This window comes from Coturnix japonica, chromosome 2 (assembly GCF_054131305.1).
Source record: "Coturnix japonica strain WE chromosome 2, WE-NBRP24, whole genome shotgun sequence".
In the NCBI taxonomy this organism is placed as follows: Eukaryota; Metazoa; Chordata; class Aves; order Galliformes; family Phasianidae; genus Coturnix; species Coturnix japonica.
In genome coordinates this window covers 65,020,407-65,042,085 of record NC_140664.1, presented here as the reverse complement: position 1 = coordinate 65,042,085, position 21,679 = coordinate 65,020,407, and the positions used below count along the sequence as shown (strand labels likewise).

Sequence of the window (21,679 nt, the reverse complement as noted above, 5' to 3'; positions counted from 1 at the left end):
TACTTCTCACTTGGAAGGTAAAAAAACACGAATGTCAAGTGCTGTGTAGTACCTGTTTTGAGGGCAAATGCTCATTCTTAGTGTTCAGTAAGATATCAAACAGAATTGTCTCTTAACTGCTTGCTATATATTAAAGAATCATACTATGGCTAGGATTGGAAGGGAATTTTGAAGTTATTTAGTTCTGAGCCCCTGCTGCAGGCAGGGTTGCCAGCCACTAGATCAGGCTACCCAGCACCCTATCCAGCCTGACCTTGCATGCCTTCAGGGATGGGGCATCTACAGCTTCTCTGGGCAGCCTTTTCCAGTGTCTCACCACCTTCAGAGTAAAGAATTTCTTCCTAACATCTAACCTAGATTTCCCTTCTTTTAGTTTAAAAGCCAATTCTCCTTGTCCTTTTGTTACTAGACTGTGTAAACAGTTGGTCCATGTCCTGCTTATAAGCTTCTTTCAATTACTGTAAGGCCACAGTAAAAGAGCTTTCTCTTTTCCAAGCTGAAAAAGCCCAACTCTCTTGACCTTTTTTCATAGCGGAGATGCTCCAGCCCTTTGATCTTATCTATAGCCTTCCTCTGGACCCTCTGCAACAGCTCTTCATCATTCCTTAGCTGGGGCCCCAGACCTGGATGCAGTACTCCAGATGGACCTTAAAAGTGCAGAGTAGAATGGGATAATCACCTCCCTCACTCTGCTGACCACCTCTCTTTTGATGCAGCCCAGAATACTTTTGGCCTTCTGAACTGCAAGCACAAAGTGCTGGCTCGTGTCTTTTTTGTCCATCAGGACCCCCTAGGTCCTTCTCTCCAGGGCTGCTCTTAGTGAGTTCTTTTCACATGTACACATCTGTACATATGTCTGGGATTGCCACGATCCAAGTGTAACACTTTCCATTTGGCTTTGTTAAATCTTATTTGGCTTATGTAACCCCAGTTTTCAAGCTTGTCCAGATCCCTCCAGATGACTTCCTTCTGTTTTGTCAAGTGCACCACTCAGCTTGGTGTCATCAACAAACCTGAGGGTGCTCTCAATCCCACTGTGTATGTCACTGATAAAGATGCTGAAGGGCATGCATCCCAAGGCAGACCTCTGGGGCACACAACTCATGAGGAAGTGTCAATCTGCCTGAGAGTAGGAAGGCTCTACAGAGGAATCTGGATGGGCTGGATCAATGAGCTGAATCCAGTTGTTTGAGCTTTAAGAAGACTGAATTGCTGAGTCCTGCATTTCAGTTACAGAAATTTTATGTACCACTAGAGGCTTTGAACAGAGTGACTGGCAAGCTACGTGGAAGAAAAGGATCAGGGGATAGTAGTTGATAGTTGTCTGAATGTGAGCCAGCAGTGTGCCAGATGGCCAAGAAGGCTAGTGGCATCCTGTCTTGTATATAGAAATAGTATAGTCACTAGGTCTAGGGAGGTGATCATCCCCCTCTACTGGATGCTCGTAAGGCCACACCTTGAGTACTGTGTTCAGTTTTGGGCCCCTTACTACAAGAAAGACATTGAGGCCCTGGAGCATGTTCAAAGAAGGGCTACAAAGCTGGTAAAGGGTCTGAAACATGAGTCTTATGAGAAGAGGCTGAGGGAACTGGGATTGTTTCTTCAGAGGAGAGGAGGCTCAAGGGAGACATTATTATCACTTCATTGCCTCAATATGGGTTATAGCAAGATGGGGTTTGGCCTCTTTTTCCAGGTTACTTGTAGCAGGGCAAAAGGCCTTAATGTATCAGAGATGGTTCAGGCTGGATATTAGGGAAAAAATATGATTTTCAGAAAGAGTATTGGAACGGGCTGCCCAGGGAGGTAGTGGAGTCACCATCCCTGCTGAACTTCAAGAAAGGGGTAGACGTCACACTGAACAACATGGTCATAGGTATGTGTTGATAGTTGATCCAGATCTTGGTGGTCTTACCAACCTTAATGATTCTGACTGGTCTCTATCTGGATATAGGAAAGTTGACCACAACTGGGCTGGGACCATCCAACCAATTCTTTATCCACTGAATAAATAATCATTTTTTGAAATTCATCTCTCGCCAATTTAGAGATAAAGCACTTCAGCTTGGGTGTTGGCTGCGTTACATTCTTGGAGGAGCCTTTCCATAATCTTCTGTGATAAATCTGAGTTTTTCCCCATCTACTTCCTGAAGTGACAGTGCTTTCTGGCTCCTCTCTGTCACTCAGAATTGCATCCCCTTCTCCCCATCAAATCCAGTTTAAAGCCCTAGTGGTGAGCCTAGACCCCTTGCTGTTCAGTATATTCCTCCCTCTTCTAGTCAGTTGTGTCCCATCCAACAACAACGTGGTCTATTTAAGGTGCGCAGCCATTGATGCACCTGGTCTGTTCTCTTCCTTCTGTCTGAATCCCAAGTTTCTGACAGTAAGGATTTTTGAATTATCTTGTCATACAAAGAAATCAAAAAACATAGAAAAAGAAAAACAAGTGAAAATCATGATGAAAGTTGTGTTTGTGACAACTTCAAGTTGTTGAGTTTTAGAACTGAAGTACCCCTTCTGAGTGCAATGTTAAGTCCTAGGATTGGTTCAGATATATTTTATAGTTCAACAACAGTTGGGTTGTATTCCTGAAAAGAGATGAATGCTGTTTTCCTTGTAAAATTTGTCTGAAGATTGCCAGCAACTGTAAGTTGCATGTATTTTCCCTTACATATAATGCATATGATGTACTGAATATGCTCTATTATTCATATACTTTTGCATTACAGATTCTTTTTTTCTACCAGCGAGGTGTCATTTGCATGATTATGGCATAATGCTACATTATTTTATTTTATTTTATTTTATTTTATTTTATTTTATTTTATTTTATTTTATTTTATTTTATTTTATTTATTTTTTCTTTAGATGTCTTCTGTAAGTACATCTCTAGTTTTCAGGACTTTTTGCAAAAATGATTGAAAATTAATTCAGCTTCTGTGGAAGTCTTATCTTTGAGGTAATCCATTTCTCTGGAAGTAACATAAATGTTTAGTTTGAGTCAGAAGCAGCTGTGGGCTGAGGGAGTGCTGCCATCCATGCAGAATAGATAGTTCTGCATTAGTTGTTGTAAGATAAATTCTAAGAAATACCAAGAATATTGATTCTTCACTGTGGGCAAGTCTTTAATTAGTTTGTGTTGAAGGCTTCTTTCATTGTTCATAATTTTAACAGCTGCGGGGTATAAAGCCTTTATGAACTCTATTGTAAAAAGATGACAGCAGTAGTTCTTTGCACTGTTTTCTGTTCTTAGGTCCTTGGAGGGTTGTGATTCTCAAAGCGTAGCCCTCAGTCATTGACTTTTCTCTGTGTGCTTGTATGCTTCCTCTTTACCTGGTTCATTGTGTTTTCTTAATTCCTCAGTTTCTTTAAAATTCTTGTACTTACAAGAATGCTTTTGTATATATATGTGTTTTCCATTCCAGAGAAAGCAGAGGGAGTGTAGGAAATAGGACAGCCATCAGAAAACAGAAAGAAAATATAGTTTATCTGTAGTTGAAAAAACATTCTTGAGGATTGTTCTCATGATTCTACAACACTAGCAATAAAGATGTTGGTAGCAATGATAATCTAGAGATTGTTAAATAGCTGCTGGTTAGTAATACTAGATATGCTTTCTCCTGATTGGATGTTAGTTCCCAAGGAATGTTATATGTTAACAGCGTTCTAAATTTTACTTGGTTTTAAGCAAGCAGTTGTATGTTTATTAAGAGCATAACTCACATTTTTGGTATGTGTATGTGTACATATGTTCATATATACACACATTCCCTAATCTATAGGTGTATGTATATATACATATATACACACAAAAGACGTAAATGTATGTATAATCACTTTGTGTATGTATGTATGTAAATATCTTGGTGTGAGTAGAGCACCTTACTGGCAAGTGAAAACTAGCAATGTTTTTCAAGCAATTTCTCAACATTTTAGGAAGACACGGTTTTATGATGTAGCTCACTGATAAGTGCTAGTGAAGAGATTCTGTTCTAGTGTTTGTTATTTATTCACTCCAGTGAAATATTCTCTGGGTTTGATTCAGTTGTCCTTTCTGTGTAGAAGAGGTAAAGCTTGCCGTGTCTCACTGAGATGTGTATGAGGGCTTCTCTGAAAGTCATACCTCCTTTCTTATTATTGTTGGCCCATGACATCAGAGGTGGATGTTGGTGATATGACAGTAGAGGTTGAACCTTCCTGCCAATGTTCCATTTTTTGTTGTTGTTGTGGGACAGATGTCAGTAGGGGGTGTCTGCATAGAAATGCATATGAACTAAAGGTGTATCATGGAGTGCCTCCGTGTGTAAAAAATGGCAGCTGATGACATTCATTGATGCTTGCTGGATATTTATGAAGGTTAAATGGTGGGTGTTAACAAAAGCAGTGGATGGTATGCTTCAGCAGTGGCAGTAGCAATGTGGAAGGTAAGCCATGTTCTAGATGGTCATTCACATTTTTAGTAGCACAGCCCTTTTGCATCTCTGATGAAAAATGTGTAGCTAAATTGTGGTGACCGTGTTTAAAAAATAAAGTTTTGTAGCTGAGAATGTGCTCTATCAAATAGTGCTGTTGTACTCTTTGTAACTTTTGTAGTTTCCATGGAATTGGCCTAGGTGATATTTCAAGGTCCCTTACAATCTCTGACATTCTGTGGTTCTGTGTGTTACTTTTGGAGTGATGTGCGTACGTAGGTGATGTGAAATGCTTTGAACTCTTGAGCTTCTAGTAGATGCAAAGAACAATCTGTCAAAATGAGCTCAGTAGTGTTAAGTTTTCTTGCCCTGGGCAGGGATTTATTAGCAAAATTCAGACATGTCAGGAGAAGGGAACTGGTGCTTATTTCACTTGTTTGTGGATCATTTTCTGTTTTCAGGATGTAGCCTGTTAGGAGCATTGTATGCGATTAATGCTTTGACATTCACATAGCAGGGAAGGGAGAGAATCTTATTATTTTTTTTTTTCTTCTGAGCACAAAGAAATATGTTGTTAGCTTCCAGTGTTTGGATAATCAGTGATCTCATTTTGGAGTGTATGTTTTTATCCAGTTTTATGATGATCATTAGCATTATTAGACAGTGACGAAGAAAAGGTAATGGCTTACGTCGGTAGAATCCATGAAATTCTAGATTGAGATATGAACAGGATATTTCTGGATGCTGAAGAAGAGCGATCAATCAGAAGATTTGGATCAATCAGATTTATATCCTCAGAATGTTACCAATTTAAGTACTTGGGGAGAAGAAACAATTATGGAATTATTTCAGTCAGGGAGCTCAACCTGATTTGTATTTAACTGATTACCTCTAGAGACCTTACTTCGTTTCCTTTGATTTTCATGAAGATAAGTAATGCTTTGGTGGTTTTTTTTTCTTCTTTTACTAATGCATGGAGTTTCTATGTTGTATTTCCCTGTCGTTAATGTGTCTTGCAGTGGTGATTTTGAGTGTACTCTCATCTGATCTCTTTGGTTTCTTCCCACCAAATACAGTAATGTTATGTTATATAAGAGCGGGCAAACCCTCAGGCTTTTTGATGTACATGGAAACAGGATAAGCCGCATTTATTGTTAGCTACATTTTTAATAAGAACTTAGTGCATTTCTTATTACATTCATAATTTGTTTTTGCATTAGCCAGTAACAGAATTATGTAAGCTGTCTTTTTTTTGTTTTTCATCTTCACATTTTGTACTTATTTTTGTTCTGTATTTCATGGTACTGCCCCAGAAATCTAGGCATAAGCATCAGTAAAGAAGATGCACAAATCTTTTCTGTAATATCTAGACTCCTGGACAGCTATGCTACTTTATTCTTTACTTTTTGTGATTCTCTTTTAAAATTTGCAGACTTCAAAAGCACTTTATTACTTGTGTCTTCTTTTATTGTTTGTTTTCCTGCTGTACAGAAGGTCTGTAAGTAGATTATTGGAGAAACTAATAGTACATATGTGTATTTTTTTTAGAGCATCTGTTGTCAGTAAGAACTAACCTTTGTTCAAATCTTTGTATGTGTTTCCTTGGATATAGCAAATATGTACTCTTATGTAAAGATCATCCTTGAAGTTGCTAAAGCGATTAAGTAGAATAACTATTAATAGCAATGTGATGACTAAATTTCTTTTAAGATAGGAGTATCTTGAAAACATGTATTAATTAACGTCTAGCTAGCCTGCAGGTAGGGAAGTTATCCTTATTTTTTACTGCCCAGTTGTAGGCCAGAGGCTGTATCAGGGAAGTGGTCAGGTGATTAAAAAATAGATTTAAAGGACATAAAAAAATCACGGAGTATTCTAGCTTTGTGGAAGACCACCCAGCCTAAACTTGTGCAGTTTTGTAACAAATCAATATCTCACCTTTGTGTGTAAGATTGGCTTATTGCATGCAGGGTAACAAATCTACCATTTGGACAACAGTGTTAGCCTTTTACAGTCTCACAATAAATCATACTGTTGAGGAATACATATTCTCCTAATATGCTGTTTCTGTGTAAGCAATCACTTATGAATTTAGGCATGCTTTGTACAATCACATGAGAAAATGTTTTTCCTCATTAATTAAAAGTCACCCACCACATGCTTTAAGGGTGATAGCTTTTGTAAGGAATGTATGGTTATCTATTGTTTAGTGCTATTAGAGCAGTGTAATTGTACAAACACAAAAAAATTTTATGGAAAAGAATATTTGTCCTGTTAAATTCTATGAAAGTGCTCTTCACTCATACACTGAAAAACTAAACCAACATAGTATGTACTAGACTACTTAAGAAAGTAGGTCAATCTGTAGGACTTATTAACGTGAGAAGTCACTGGAACAAGAAGAATTTTCATTAAGCGGTTAGTGCAGTTTATTCTAAAATGGGCATGTGTTTGCTGAGCTCATGTCTTGATAGTTGCATCTTTTCTGGTGAGTCAGGCTGTGGCAAATAAGTCTTGGTGGAAGCATTCAGAAGTGTATTTCATCTTTAGCAGTCTAAGGTTAGATATAGTTAATCTTCCAGGTAAACATCTGTGGGGATTTCCTGCTTACTGAATGGATGAATAAGTAAATTTCTCCTGAGTTTAGAGTTCATTTAAGTTGACAGTATTACCCAAAGGAGAAACAGAGCATGGAAAAAAAAAATCCAGCAACTTTTCAGAATAAGGAAAGTAGTGCCTATACTCCTGAAACCTGCCTGTCAGATTCTAGATATTATGGTATTGCTTCATATCATTGATCATCTGGCTACTTATGTTGAGAGCTGTTCTCTAAATTTAACGATTCAGACTTTCCTGCTGTATTATCAGCAGGACATTAAGAGAAAGTATTAACCTATTTGAGATAATTTAGCAGCTATTTGAACTTTTTTCACAATCAGGAATTAAACTCTGAGGAGACATAGTTGCTTGTGAGTTCTAAGTCACCCTGTTTTTCTTAAGTCTCTGGTATTGTGGATATCACTAAGATTCACTGGGTTCATTGTGAATGATTTGGACTGAATCTCTCTGTTATTTAGCTGATAATGCTTCTTTTGTATGTATAACTGTAATGATATAAGACAAGATCATCAGCCCATGAGGTTTAATCAGACATTTCATATTGCAGGGAAACAGAATGCACAAATTTTCTGAGGCAAATGGCTCCAGTGTGGGTGCGCTGTGCAGCAGAGTGGAGGATCATGGTGTGTGAGGAGGGTCCTGAAATGAAGGAGTTGTCAGGGTGTGCAGAGGGCTGCCCAGAGTGGTCAGAATCCCACAACTGCTGGGGCAGAGAGCAGGCTGGTGAGGTGTGGGTGGGGCTAGGTGCAGCACTGTAGTGCCCTTGAACATACAAAGGGAACCCCTAGGGAGCATAGTGACCGGGACAAGTAAACAAGGTGTGGCAGGGCAGTATGCTGTGGTGCATTGAGGTTTTCACAGTCGAGGTTGACAGGGAAGGCATACTCTTCCTCCAGGCTCAAGAGATCAGCTCACCTATGGATCATCAGCCTCCCAGAGGAACTAGACCTAGCCATTGCAGATCGTCTTAAATGTGGTCACACTTCATGCTCAAGACAACCAGGGGATCAGGCCTAGCAAGCACGGGCTCATGAAAAGTAGGTCCTTTCTGACCAACCTGATCACCTTCTATGACTAAGTGACTCACCTAGTGGACAAGGGAAAGGCTGTGAATGTAGTCAACCTGGACTTCAGTAAAGCCTTTGACTCTGTCTCCCCGGGTATTCTCCTGGAGAAACTGGCAACACATGACTTGAACAGGTATGCTCTTTGCTGGGTAAAAAACTGTCTGGATGGTCAGGATCAGATAATGGTAGTGGATGGAGTTTAATCTGTCTGGCAACTGGTTCATGAGCTGTTTTCCCCTGGAGTCAGTATTGGGACTGGCTCTGTTTAACATCTTTATTAATGATGTGGACGAGGGGGTTGGGTGCGCCATCAGTAAGTTTGCAGATGGCACCATCTGAGGTCAGTTTTATAACGTTTTACAGGACCGAGTGTCTAGTCCTGCACTTTGGTCACAACAGCTTTATGCAGCTCTACAGGCTTAGCACAGAGTGACTGGAAAGCTGTGTTGGTGGAATGGAATCTGGTGATGTTTGTCAATAGCCATCTGAATATGAGTCAGTAGTATGCCCATGGCATCCTGGCTTATATCAGAAATACTGTTGTGAACAGGACCTGTGATTGCCCCCTGTACTCAATGCTGTTGAGGCTGCACCTTGAGTACTGTGTTTGGTTTGGGCCCCTCACTATAAGAAATATATCGGGGCCCTGGAGTATATCCAGAGAAGGGTAATGAAACGGGAGGGGTCTGGAGCACAAGTCTTATGATGAGCGGTTGAGGAAACTGGGACTGTTTAGTCTGAAGCAGAGGAGGAGGAGGTTAAGGGAGGCCATATCACTCTCTCACTTTCTCTTGAAAGGAGATTGTGGTGAGGTGGAGTTAAGCCTCTTCTCCCACATAACTAGTGACAGCACAAGAAGGAATGGCCTCAAGTAGTTCCAGGGGCGATTGAGGCTGGATATTAGGAAAAATTTCTTCACAGAGCAGTGAGATGTTGGAACATACCATCCAGGGAGGTAATGAAGTCACCGTCCCTGATTGTTTTCAAGGAAAATGTAGATGTGGCAGGTAGGAATACGGTTTAATGGGTAGTATTGGTGATTGGCTGGTGGTTAGACTACATGATCTTAGAGGTCTTTTCCAACCGTAATGATTCTATGATAGTATTAATGTAATTTCTCTTTCAGGAAAGGATAAAACCTACATTTTATTGTACTTCTCTTTAAAAAATAAAAAAATGTAAATACTGTTTTGTCTGAAGGTCTGTGATTGGCTATGTTTACAGTAAAAGATTGATCTAAAGAAAAGAGAGAATCCACCCACTCTTCTACTCATATATTATCATCTTTGCTTTCATTTTAGTTTGCAAGTATGCCTGCCATAGGAAATGTGAAGAGAAGGTAAGCATATTTATTTCTCCCTCTATGTTGACAATTCACATGTATCTGACGTTTAGACTGTAGAAGTTGTCATGATGATGATTAAATCAGGTGCCAAGGTGACAGGAAAAGCAACTTTTTGCTGTTATTTTGTCATTGAGATGAAACAAGTCCTTGTGTTGTTGTAACGTCTGCAACAAAGCTACTCATTCCTCCCACAAGAGGACAAGTTTTATGCTGAAAACAGAAAGTTGGGCTAAATACAAGCCACACCCTTCTACCAGGAAAAGAAAAATATGAGTTAGGGGTGTATATCTAAGGTTTACAGCAACAAGATTTAATGGAAACTTTTAGTGGTGGTTTAAGAAAAATATGAGAACAGTATTAATGTTCGGCATGTAAATTGTACCAAGCAAGTTCAGTAGCATAATTGAAGTTTTGATATTTTTAAAAATGAGTGCCTTTCACATCAGGAAATATCCAGTTCAGCCTCCTAGTTTATCTAGTACTCTACAAAAAGAAAGCTGGCTTCAGATTTTATTGCTTCTCACTGTTTTGTATTGTCTTGGATTTTGTTGGCCATTAGATTAATTCTGCTGTAATTGCTCCAAGCCATGTTTTCAAAGCTCTGTGAACTGTAATTGTTTTTGACTTGAAAGTAGATGTTGAATATCAAAATGTAGATACTGAGTGTCCACATAGCACAAATCTATAAAAAAGGAAAAGAGGTGTTTTATGACTTCTGAAAGTCAGAATGTCTTCCATAAAATGCAGGAGCAGTCTTGAAAGGAAGAGGTGGGAGCAACAACTCTTGTACTCAGCATTCCATCTCTTTTCATGATTCAAAGACATCCATATGGAAAGGATCAAATAAATACTGAACACATCCGGAATTCAGTTTCTTCTGTGGTTTTCATAACAAAAACACTCATAAATATTTTAAAAATAAAGCTCCTGAATTTTTATTTTTTTTTTTGACTTGCACTCATTTTGTGTATGGATAATTTTTGTGGGTTCTGAAGAATGTTGCTATGGGAAAATTAACTAAGCTAAAACATGAGTGTCTGAAGGGAAAATAAACATCATGCTAGTCAAGAATTATTTGTCAATTACTTGTATGCATACAGTTATAAACGTGGAATTAAAATATTTATTTTAAAAATATTATTTTTAAAAAAATTAAAAATATTATTTATTTCAATAGATATATTTGCCAGTTGGTTAAGTTCTTCTGACAGACTTATGCACGTAGTTAAATATTTTAAATGGTTACCATGCTGTACAGTATAGAACAAGAACCGTGTAAGTGTGAATAAAAAATGAGAGGAAGGATTGTTTCTACAATTCTGTTTTAACATATAACTTTCAACAGTGGGGAAAAAAGTGTAACGCTCAAAATTTATGTTATTTAGTTTTGTTAAAACAAATAAATATGAAAGAAAATCAAACTGGAAAAGTCAAATCCTTTTTTCTAAAGGTTTGATTTTTCATTTAAGACTCCTTTTCCTACTTCCTTTGCATTTTTTCCCCAGATTAATTTTGTAAAGTAAAAATCACTTTACATATTGGTACCAGGTCAAATGTTTCTATCTTTTTATAGATATATGAAAAACTAATTGCCAGAAAGACCAAAGTGGAGATCATATAGTAATGTGCAAGTATTAGACAAACCATAGGTGTAAAGCTCCTTGTCACTTAATATGCTGTTGGTAGCTGGCATAAGTACTTCCATGGTCTCAGATGACTTAAAATTTCCTTACCTCTAGATCTGTGTAAATCAGAGATGTCCAAGGAGCATTAAAGCATAAATTTTACAGTGTTTCCTGACTTATCCTCTTGGGATAATATTCCCTGCTTTTAACAAGACTGGTATTTGCTTTGTACAAAGATTACATTTATTTTTATAATTAGAGTACTTAACTTCTGGAGACTACAGATCTATTTCAGTTGCCAGTATTGTTGACTTGATGTTTAGCTTTTGGGAAACATTTCTTTATTTTAGTGTTTGCAAAACATATGAATAAATTCAAGTTAAGAATTCTGCCTAGTGAAAAACTTAAGAGATTGACCTGGCCATTTGGGGAAATTCTGGTAAATACAAATGTCAGTTTCCTAAGAATCTCCCATTTTGACTGAAAACTGTACTTGAAATGAAAGTGCAAGGGCTTGCATCTGAGTCATGGCAACCCCCACTACGAAGCTGGGAGGTGAAAGGATAGAGCGCAACCCTGCCAAAAAAGACCTGGGGGTACTGTACATGAACCAGCAGTGTGCCCTCACAATCCAGAAAGTCAACTATGTCCTGGGCTGCATTAAAAGAAGCAAGACCAGAATTTTGAGGAAAGTAATCCAGTTCCTCTACCCTGCGCTAGTGAGACCTCACCTGGAGTACTGTATCCATATGTGGAGTCCTCAGAATAGGAGAGACCTGTTGGAATGCATCCAGAGGATGGCCACAAAAATGATGCAATGGATAGAATACCTCCCCTAAGAGGACAGGCTGAGAGAGCTGGGGCTGTTCCAGTTGGAGAAGAGAAGGTTCTGGGAAGACCTGTTACCAGCCTTTCAATATCCACAGGGAGCTATTTAAAAAAAAGAAAAAAAAAAAAAGGGGGTGGGGGTTGGGGATGGACTCATTAGCAGGATCTGTTGTGATAGGAGTAGTGGAAATGATTTGAAACTAAAAGAGGGGAGATTTATAGTGGATGTAAGGCAAAGCTTTTTATGCCAAGGGCAGTTGAACATTAGAACAATTTGCCCAGAGAGGTGGTGGATGCATGGTCCCTGGAGACTAATAAGGCGTGGCTGAATAAGGCCCTGGGCAACCTGTTTGAGCTGCAGATGTCCCCATTCATTGCAGGGGAGTTGGGGCTAGGTGACCTTTAAAGGTCCCTTCTAACTCAGACTATTCTATGATTCTGTGGTTGTATGTTTGTAGTTGTTACATGGTGTGCTGAGTAAAGACCAAAGTCCAAAACAATTATTATTCTAGAAATAAAGGTGTTCTGAATTTGGTCAGAATGTAAAAAATGAAGAAAGCACCAATTGTAGAATCATTTTGGATGTCAGCTGCTTTGTTTTGGAATAAAACCCGAGAATGTGTTCTGTGAGGTTGTTCACTGTCAAATACAGTGAATACAAAGTAATAAATGCAGGTGAGAATTGCAGTAACATTTCATAACTGGGTCACAACTGGAGGAAAAATTGGAAGTGAAGGAAACAAATAGAAACAAGAAAGCAGAATCTGATTGTATCATTGTAGAATGCTGTATTCAGGGCCATTTAATCATTTAGATGCATTTATAACATTAGAAATTGTGTAGCGTGCATCCACTAGATGTTGCAGATACAAGTGCTGAATTCAGATGAACTATAAATCACACCAGGGGACAACTACGTGAACCTGTGTAGTTGACACATTTTTGTAGGAATCTGTACATAGGAACACATTCAGTAAGGTTCTAACGATTTTTCTTTCCCCTTATGGGAAGTAATTAGCTTGTTATATTAGCATGCATGCAGCACTTTTAATTCTGCTTAGCATTGTGGACTAGAATAAAAATGTTTGCAGTTGAAATTGCAATTGCAGCTCAAGTTTTGTAACCAATACTTGCAACTCAGAGTTGTCATTAGAGTTTTCTGATAGACCTCAGATCCTCCTGCCTGCAAAATATTCTACCCTTGCTTAGTTACAGTAAGCTGTAGTGAGCTGTTCAATGAATAAGCCTTCTCATTCAGTCAAAACTGTAAGCTATTCAGTGGCACAAGGACTTAAAGTTACTTTCTGTGAGCATAAGCATTGCATTCTTCAAGTAGCAGAAGTGCTGCACTGCAGAGTTGTGTGTTTGGCAGTTAATTTGCTGGAGCTTTCCAAAACTGGAGAAGTACATGAAATATGCTAGTGTATTTAGACAGGAACTTTAATTCAGTCTCTCTCTTTCAGGTAGTTAGCTATGTTAGCAAGACCTAGGTGGTACCTGTACAAATTCAGAGTGTGTTTCTTGACAAATCCTAGTAGTTGGCAAGAGGAAAACCAGATGGTATGGAGCAAAGGAAACAAAACTACTTCTGCTTTCCCTTTGTTCACTACAAAAACATGGGTGGGCTGTATTTTCATGACAGATGTAAATTTTCTACTTGAAGATATCAAGATGTTTTAAGGAGAGTTTTTTTGCTTGATTTTCACTCCCGTGCCCTGAAAACCAACCCGTTTTTTCTTGTTATTTTCTGTCTGGCTCTGATCCTTGTATCTTGAATTGTGAATTTTTTTATTTTTTTTTTTTTTAAGAGACATAGCCTTCTAAAGGGGGATCAAAAAAGTCAGAAATGATGCATTTTTCATTATTGTTGCTTGGAATACTCTCATTTTTATGTTACATGGTTTGATAAACACTTGTCCCTGGGGAATAGGAAATGAGGTAGCTTAACAGAATATAGTACTCCTTTCTTAAAGCAGTATTTTGGTAGTAATCACTATGTCCCCATGATATATAGCATTTTACACTGTTTATTGTATCATACTTAATTGCAATGGCCTGGAACTAGATGTATTCCCTCTTGCAGTACTTCTCCAAAGTAAGGGCTCCAAAACTGAACACAGTATTCAAGGTGCAGCCTCACCAGTGCTGAGTACCTGGTCAGGATGCCGCTGGTCTTCTGGGCACACTGCTTGCTCATGTTCAGCCAAGTGTCAACCAATTCCCTCAGGTCCATTTCCTCTACATGGTCTTCCATCCACTCTGCCCCAAGCCTGTAGTGTTGATTGGGTTGTTGCAGCACTTGGTCTTGTTGACTTCATTCTATTGGTGTCAGCCCAGCTAGCTTTCAAGCCTGTCCAACTTGCTCTGTAGGGCCTTTCTACCAGGCAGATGGACACTTCCTACCAACTTGGTGTTATTTGCTAACTTACTGAGGGTACACTCAATCCCCTCATCTAGGTCAATTATAAATATGCCAGCTGGATTTAACTCCCTTCACCACCACTCTCTGGGCTCAGCCATCCTGCCAGTTCTTTACCCTGTGATGAGCATATCTGACTGAGCCATGGGCTGCCAGCTTCTCCAGGAGAATACTGTGGGAGGCAGTATTGAAGGATTTGCTGAAGTCTTGGTAGACTGTATTAACACCCTTTCCCTCCTCTGCTAGGTGGGTTACTTGGTCATAGAAGGAGATCAAGTTGATCAAGCAGGACCTACCTTTCATGAACCCATGCTTGTTAGGCCTGATCCCCTGGTTGCCCTGCTCATGCCCTATGATCTCACTGAGGATGATCTGCTCTGTAACTTTATCTGGCACTGAGGTCAGGCTGACAGGCCTGTAGTTCCCTGGATCCTCCTTACAACCCTACTTGTAGATGGGAATCATTCTGGCAAGCCTCCAATCCTCCAGGTGACTGGGAACACTGGTATATGATGGAAAGAAGCTTGGTTATTGCCTTTACTGGCTCTCTCAGCATTCTCATGCGGATACCATCCGGCCCCATGGATTTGTGGCAGTCCATGTGGTGTAGTAACTCTGACATTTTTCACAAGAATCTCAGCGGGTTTATTCTGCTCTCCATCCCAGACTTCCAGTTCAGGGAGTATACTCCCGCAGTGATGACTGGTCTGACTTTTAAAGTCAGGTGGAAAGAAGTCATTGAGGACCTCAGCCTTTTCCTTATTCTCAGCATTCATGTTCCCTGTTGCATAAAGGAAGGAGATTGTCCTTAGCCTTCTTCTTACTGTTAATGTTTTTGCAAAGAATTTTTTTATCTCTTTTACACAGTGGTCACATTGGGTTCAAGCTGGACTTCTGCCTTTCTAATTTTCTCCATGCACATCCTAAATACTTTGTATTCTTCATGAGTTGCCTGTCCCTTCTTGTACAGGAGAAAGATTTTCTCCTGGAGTTTCAGGAAAAGTTCTCTGTACACACCTGTTGTTCTTCCTGCTGGCTCACCTTATGGCAGACAAGGACAGCCTGCTTCTGCACCTTTAAGACTTCCTTCTTGAGGAGTGACCAGACTTCCTGGACCCCTTTACACTTCAGGACTGAATCCTAAGGGGTGCTCTTTATCAGTGTTCTGAAGAGTTAAAAGTCTGCCCTTTGGAAGCCTAAGGTAGCAGTTTTGCTGCTTTCCCCACCCTGACTTCACCAGGAATTGACAATTTACCATTTCATGGGCACTCTGTCCAAGACATTTCCTAACCTCTACATCTTCCACTAGTTCTCAGTGAACAACAGGTCTGACACCTCCCCGGTAGTCTCTCTGATCAGCTTATCTTGCAGACACTCTAGAAACCTCCTAGACTGTTTCTTTTGTGCTGTCTTGTATTTCCAGGAAACATCAGGGAAGTTCAAGTTCCTCATGAGAACAAGGACTGACAATCATGCAACTTCTGCAAGCTTTTCATAGAACACATAATCTGTCTCTTCATTCTTGTTAGGTGATATGTAACATTAGAATGTCTGCCTTTTGGCCATCCCTCTGATCCTTTCCCATAGTCAACCTTATCATTCCCAGCCCTAAGCTCAACAACATCAAAACAAAATCTTAGAGGGCTATGCCACCATCCTTACCTTCTTGCCTGTCCCTTCTGAAGAGCTTGTAGCCATCCAGTCATGGGAGCAATCCCGCCATGTTTCCATAATGGCAGCTAAGTCATAGTTTGCTTGCTGCACGATGGCTTCCAGCTCCTCCCATCTGTTGTCCATGCTTGGTGTAGATGCACTTCAGCTGAACCGCCTGCCTCACCCCCAGTTCAGCCATAGCGGTGTTTCTCTTTTCCTCCTCCTCCTCTCCTCCTCCTCCTTTCCCCCCAACCCTTAGTTGCACAAACTGCTGTATTATGTCCTGTTTTTCCATCGTGTTCATGCCGCTCCTGGGTTGCTCTGCTCCCTAGTGGTAGGCATTATTTATGCAGGGGGTGGTCCTACCACTGCTTCTGGCTCTGACCCCGCAACATCAGAACACTACTGCTACACAGAGGACAATGGCCGCCCAGCAGCTCCTCCCGGACAGGGCTACCCCTCAACCAGCTGTGGCAGTTTCCTGCTTCGGCACAAAATGCATCCACTCTGAAGCCAAGTAGCGTGCCAAACAAAACAAAACAAAACAAAACAAAACAAAACAAAAGTTTTGATGATAAAATTATAGGGGGAACATTCTGTGCCATTTTGTTATCTCTTTTGAACAGCAACAAAATTAAGGATATGTTTAGAATGTACTTGTCAGATACTCTTAACGTGCATTTTGAAAGGAAAGAGATTTGTTAAAATGATTAGGGTTATGTGAAAGTTCTTCCCTGCTGGTTTGTCATTTGGGATATGGGCGTAGTCATCTCTTATGCCTTCAGGAGTTCATTCTTGAAGGATGTCCATGCATCCCGGGCCCTATAGAGAGAGCTGTCTCTATCTTTGAGTGTACAGAGCTATTTTGAAAAATGCTACACTCAATGGTTTTTAATTTTCTTTTTTGTTAGAACCGAAAAGGGCTTCTGAAATTGTGTAAGTGACCAGATGAAGACTAAGGATAGACATACTAAAACAGCTAATTGTGTAAACCATTTCCAGGCACACGAAAGGAAGAAACTCAGAAGTAGCCAGCATGGATTCAGCAGGGGAAGTCATGCTTGACCAGCCTGATGATCTATACTGAAATGACTGTGTGAGTCATTATAGCAAAATGTATGAATTTTCAAATAGTGATATGATAGTATTTGAGATTTGGACCTCGAGATGCAGGCTTGTTAGTAGCTGTCTCATTCTTTGAAGATGGCTCTTCTTCTAAATGGTCAGCTATTTTTCATAAAAAGAAAATAACAAAGGAGAAGTGCAATGTGAAAGACACATGGAGAAGTGGAGAGTATACTGAAGTGTAAATAGAGGTTATCCAAGCAAGTGGCATATTGTGCAACATTGAGGGAGTACTGGTTGTGGTTCTGTTAGAGCAAGTGAGGACATATTTTATTTCCTCAGTGCCACGTATCATGCCGTTTGTTGACATTTTTTTCTTGTTTGATTTAATATTTATCTCATATTGGTCAGTTACTCATTAACTCATGTGGCTGCTGTTACAGTTGTGTGAGGGAAAACGACTTGCCAGTTTATTGGAGTCAGAATTATTACAGAAATAGTTTTAAATCTTTTTTCCATCAAGATAGGACTTCTTCAGTGTAAGACTTGATTTTGATCACACTAGGAATGCGTTTTCTGCATTATGCTGAGTTATATGTGCAAGATCAGGCTATATGACTTTCAGGTGTTTACCTCGTTATTTGTAGACAGTCTATGTGTCTGTATGCCAGCTGGAGATGGAGGCACGCTGAGTTTCTACCTGTTTTTATAAAACAGACTGTGAGTTTCCCCTTTCTATTTTTTTCTTTTACAAGTGAGTATGTGAAAGTACAGAGCCTCTAAGTATTTTGTTTTACTGCATGTATTTATAGCCAGTATGTTGAAAGCTGACAAATGTCTTGATTGTAAATATCTTTCTTTAGGTTAGCTTTAGCTTCAGCAAGGATCAAGGGACAGAGTCCATCCTCTGTTATTTTGTGTAATAAAATCCTCCAGTTTGTTATTTTGTATAATTAATATGCAGTATGTTTAATTTTTCTAAACGAGTGAGTGAGGAATTCACTTTTTTATTTTTTTCCCTGTCTGTCTTTGCAGTTTTGTTTCTGGATGTATACTTCCTTCTAAATCAGGCGTGCCCAACCTGTGGCCCACATACAGCCTGTAACAGCTAGTAGTAATGTGGACCACCCCCTGATGTTATGCCATCATAGCAGCAACTCTTCCCTGTCAAGAGGCATGGCCTGTCCTGGGCATGCAGCCATCGCGCAACAACAATCATCAGTGTGTAATTGGCAGTGTCTGAGATGAAACAAAGATGTGGGGAGGGCCCAGTGCTTACTCCACCTCTCACACCTGTCATACTCACTTAATTATATTGAAGCCTGCATGTATTACACGTTACATGTGCTTGTGCCATTTGATTAGTAAAAGACCATATTGCTAAAAACGATACTTTTAGGTAGTAATACTAATATACCTAACTAATGCCATCTCAAAAGAAAACAGAATCCAAACACTGAAAAACAGATAATGAAGTGTGTTCCTTGAGCTCTGTCACTCTCACAGTAAAGAATTTCTTCCTTGTGTTTGTATGGAGGTTTCTGTGTTGCAGCTTCTGCCCCTTGCCTTTTGTTCTATTGCTGCATGCCATCAAAAAGAGTCTGCCTCCAACAACTTGACTTCCACACTTGAGATATTTGTGAACATTAATGAGATCCTCTCTTACCCTTCTCCAGACTCAGGAGTATGAGATCTCTCAGCCTTTCTTTATACAGGAGAAATGCGGAAGGCCCCTGATCATCTTTGTGGCCCTCTGATGGACACTTTTTAGAAGATCCCTCCCTTTTTTTTGGCACAAGTAGCCTAGAACTGGATACAGCATTCCTCACCAGGGCAGAGCAGAGTGGGAGGATCACCTTTGTCAATTTGCTGGCCACGCTCTTTTTTTAATGCACTCTGGGATACAGTTGGAGTTCTTGGCCAGCAGGGCACACTGCTGGCTCATGGTCAACCTGTTATCCACCAGGACTCCTAGGTCCTTTTCCGCAGAGCTCCTTTCCAACAGGTCGGCCCCTAACCTGTACTGATGCATATGATTATTCCTCTCTAAGCGGTAGGACCCTGTATTTTTGCTTGTTGAACGTCACAAGGCATCTCCCAACCCAACTTCTGTCCTGTCCAACCTGTCCAGGTCTTGCTGAATGACCATACAGCCATCGAGTGTGTCAGCCTCTTCTCCTAGTTTTGTGTAATCAGCAAACTTGCTGAGGATGGACTCTGTCCCTTCATCCGGGTCACTGATGAAGATACTGAACAAGACCAGTCCCAGTACTGACCGCTGAGGAACACTGCTAATTGCAGGCTTTGTCAGTCAGCCCTTCCTAAACTTCATCACAAGGTTGTTGTGGGAAACAACAATTGTCAGAAGCCTTGCTGAAATCAGGGTATATAACATCCTTTGCTCTCCTCTCATCTACCCTGGCGATGACATCATGGAAAGCTACCAAGTTGGTTCCTTGGTGAATCTGTGTTGACTAATCTTAATAAACTTCTTTTCCATTTGCTTGGTGTTAACATCCTGAGTGTGTTTCACTGGGCTATAGCAGTACAAACTGAAGAAATAGGTAAATACGTTAAAAGAAATTTAGAGAGAAAGGCTGCTAATTTCAAATTCTATGCTTTGACAATAGATGAAAGTCCTGATGCTACAGTTATGACTCAATTAGCCATTTTTACCAGAGATACTGTGAAAGTTATCATTTACTTTTCTGAAGGTGGCTAAGTCAGGGTTACATACTAAAAAGACTTAATGATTTGTGCAATGAAATCAAAGCACTTACGGAATAAAAAAGGAAAATGGTTCCCCAGTGCGGGTCAGAACATGGCTGACAGATTTAGTACTTTTGGTAGATTTGAATGCTCATTTTAACTAGTTAAACATGTGCTTCAAGGTGAAAATTAACTTATCTGTGCTTTGTTTCAGAACATAACAGTGTTCAAAATGAAATTTAAGTTAAGGGAAGCTCATGTTATGGTGAACAGTTTCCTGCATTTTGATGAGTTAGCTAAGCAGAGAAGTCTGCAGTGCAAAAAATAGGCAGTGTTGCATTTCATTTTGATTCAGGAATTTGAGAACAGATTTCAAGATTCCCCCCAAAAAAGGTCCTCATTTATTTTTTTTTTTGGTATAATCGTGACTGTTTCAGTTGACATGAATACTTAACCTGTAAGTTTCTTGTGGAATGCTTAGAGTTGCAGTCAGATACTGAACTTGAAGAAGAATTTGGTCATGTTTTTTTACTGGACTTTAACAAGACTTGTCTTACCAGAAAAAAAGTATTTCTGGCTTCAAAGTCATGCCTTATTCATGCTATCGCTCATAGAATCATTGAGCAAGCTTTATACATTAGTTTCACAAAAAGAAGGTCAGATATCCCACTAGTTTTGGTTTTTGTTACTCTCTTTTGTTTTATTAAAACATATTAAATAATATTAAAGATTAAAATAAATTTGGTTACTTATACGCATTGAATGTATTAAATATGTGGGCTGCTCTTAAAACAGTGCTTGCTATTTTATTATGTTGGCTTATGATGTCAGAGGTAGATGTTGGCAGTGTGGAAGTAGAGGCTGAGCCTTCCCATCAGTATTTTATTACATTTTGTTGTCATGCAGTGGGTGGCTGTGGGGGGGCAGGGAGCCTGATGAAATGGTGTCTGGAGTGGAAGTACTTATGAAGCAAAGGTGTATAATCACACTCTTCCATGTGAAAAAATGACACCCCTTGGCACTCACGGATGGTTGCTGAATGTTTATGGAGACCAGATGGTGGATTTAGCACAGTGAGTTGGTGGGTTTTGCATTTCAGCAGTGGCAACAGTGACTGTGGGTCTCTTTTACTGGTGCATATTTTTATGAGAGCAGCATGCAAGCTTTTGTTCATCAGTCATGAAAATGCATAGGTAGGGTGGTGGAGGATGTGGAAAAGTAGATTTTTGTAGCTGAGAATTTGCTCTATCAAGTAATGTTATCGTGCTGTTTATAGTAGCTTTCATGGAAATAAATAGGAGCATTACTTTAGGATAAAGCTACATCTATCATGTGCATACCTAGGCATGGAGGTAAATGCTAGCCCTTCCACACTGGTGGCTTAAAGATGGTTCTGGGGAGTGAATAGCTGGGTATATTGTTATGATTTAGTCAGTTCTACTTCTTGTTGTCTGTTATGTGTACCAGGACTAGGTCTTTCTTTTTGTTCTTATAGCTTGCTTTCTTTTGTAATCAGTATCTCCTTTTTTATTAATCTAAGGATTATAAATTCCACATCGGAGCCCTTTGTTCAGTAAACCACTCCATATAGTATGACTTTAAGCTCACCAGCAATTTCTTAATGAACCTCTATTTATTTCAAGTGTTGTCATAGAGTTTCTGGATCTCCTCTGCTGGGTGGGTGGTGAGCTTGTCCAGGAGAGTCGTAACTGCAAAGTTGGATACATTAATTGAAATGGCATTTGTGAGGATTAATCTCAAAATAACTGAGTATGCTTGATGACTATTACTGAAGCTCAGCTGAAAAGAATAAATTGATTGGCCAAAGTCATTTGAGTACTTTTGTGAGGTCTGATGTTGCTTTCTGTATGGGTCTGTAGAAATAAATTAATAAATTTCTCTAGGTAATCACGTAATCATAGTCAGTCATACTTTTCCTG

General features: G+C 39.6%; 1 protein-coding gene across 37 annotated transcripts in view; it reads left to right on the top strand.

Annotated features, from left to right (window-relative positions):
• The window catches only part of TNS3 (tensin 3), a 176,420-nt gene that overhangs the window by 57,456 nt on the left and 97,285 nt on the right, over positions 1-21,679 (top strand). For 27 of the 37 annotated variants that reach the window (XR_014943503.1, XM_085540051.1, XM_085540028.1 and 24 more), the window contains one exon: positions 9,397-9,434. The exons of 7 other annotated variants lie outside the window; for them this stretch is intronic. Coding sequence is in view for 9 of the 30 variants with exons in the window: in XM_085540051.1 (XP_085396177.1) it covers positions 9,397-9,434 (38 nt within the window). In the remaining 21 variants the exon portion in view is untranslated. Of the gene's footprint in view, positions 1-9,396; positions 9,435-16,972; positions 17,062-21,679 lie in introns of those variants that run through there. 3 more of the 37 variants (XM_085540043.1, XM_032442539.2, XM_015854829.2) reach the window with 2 other exon arrangements.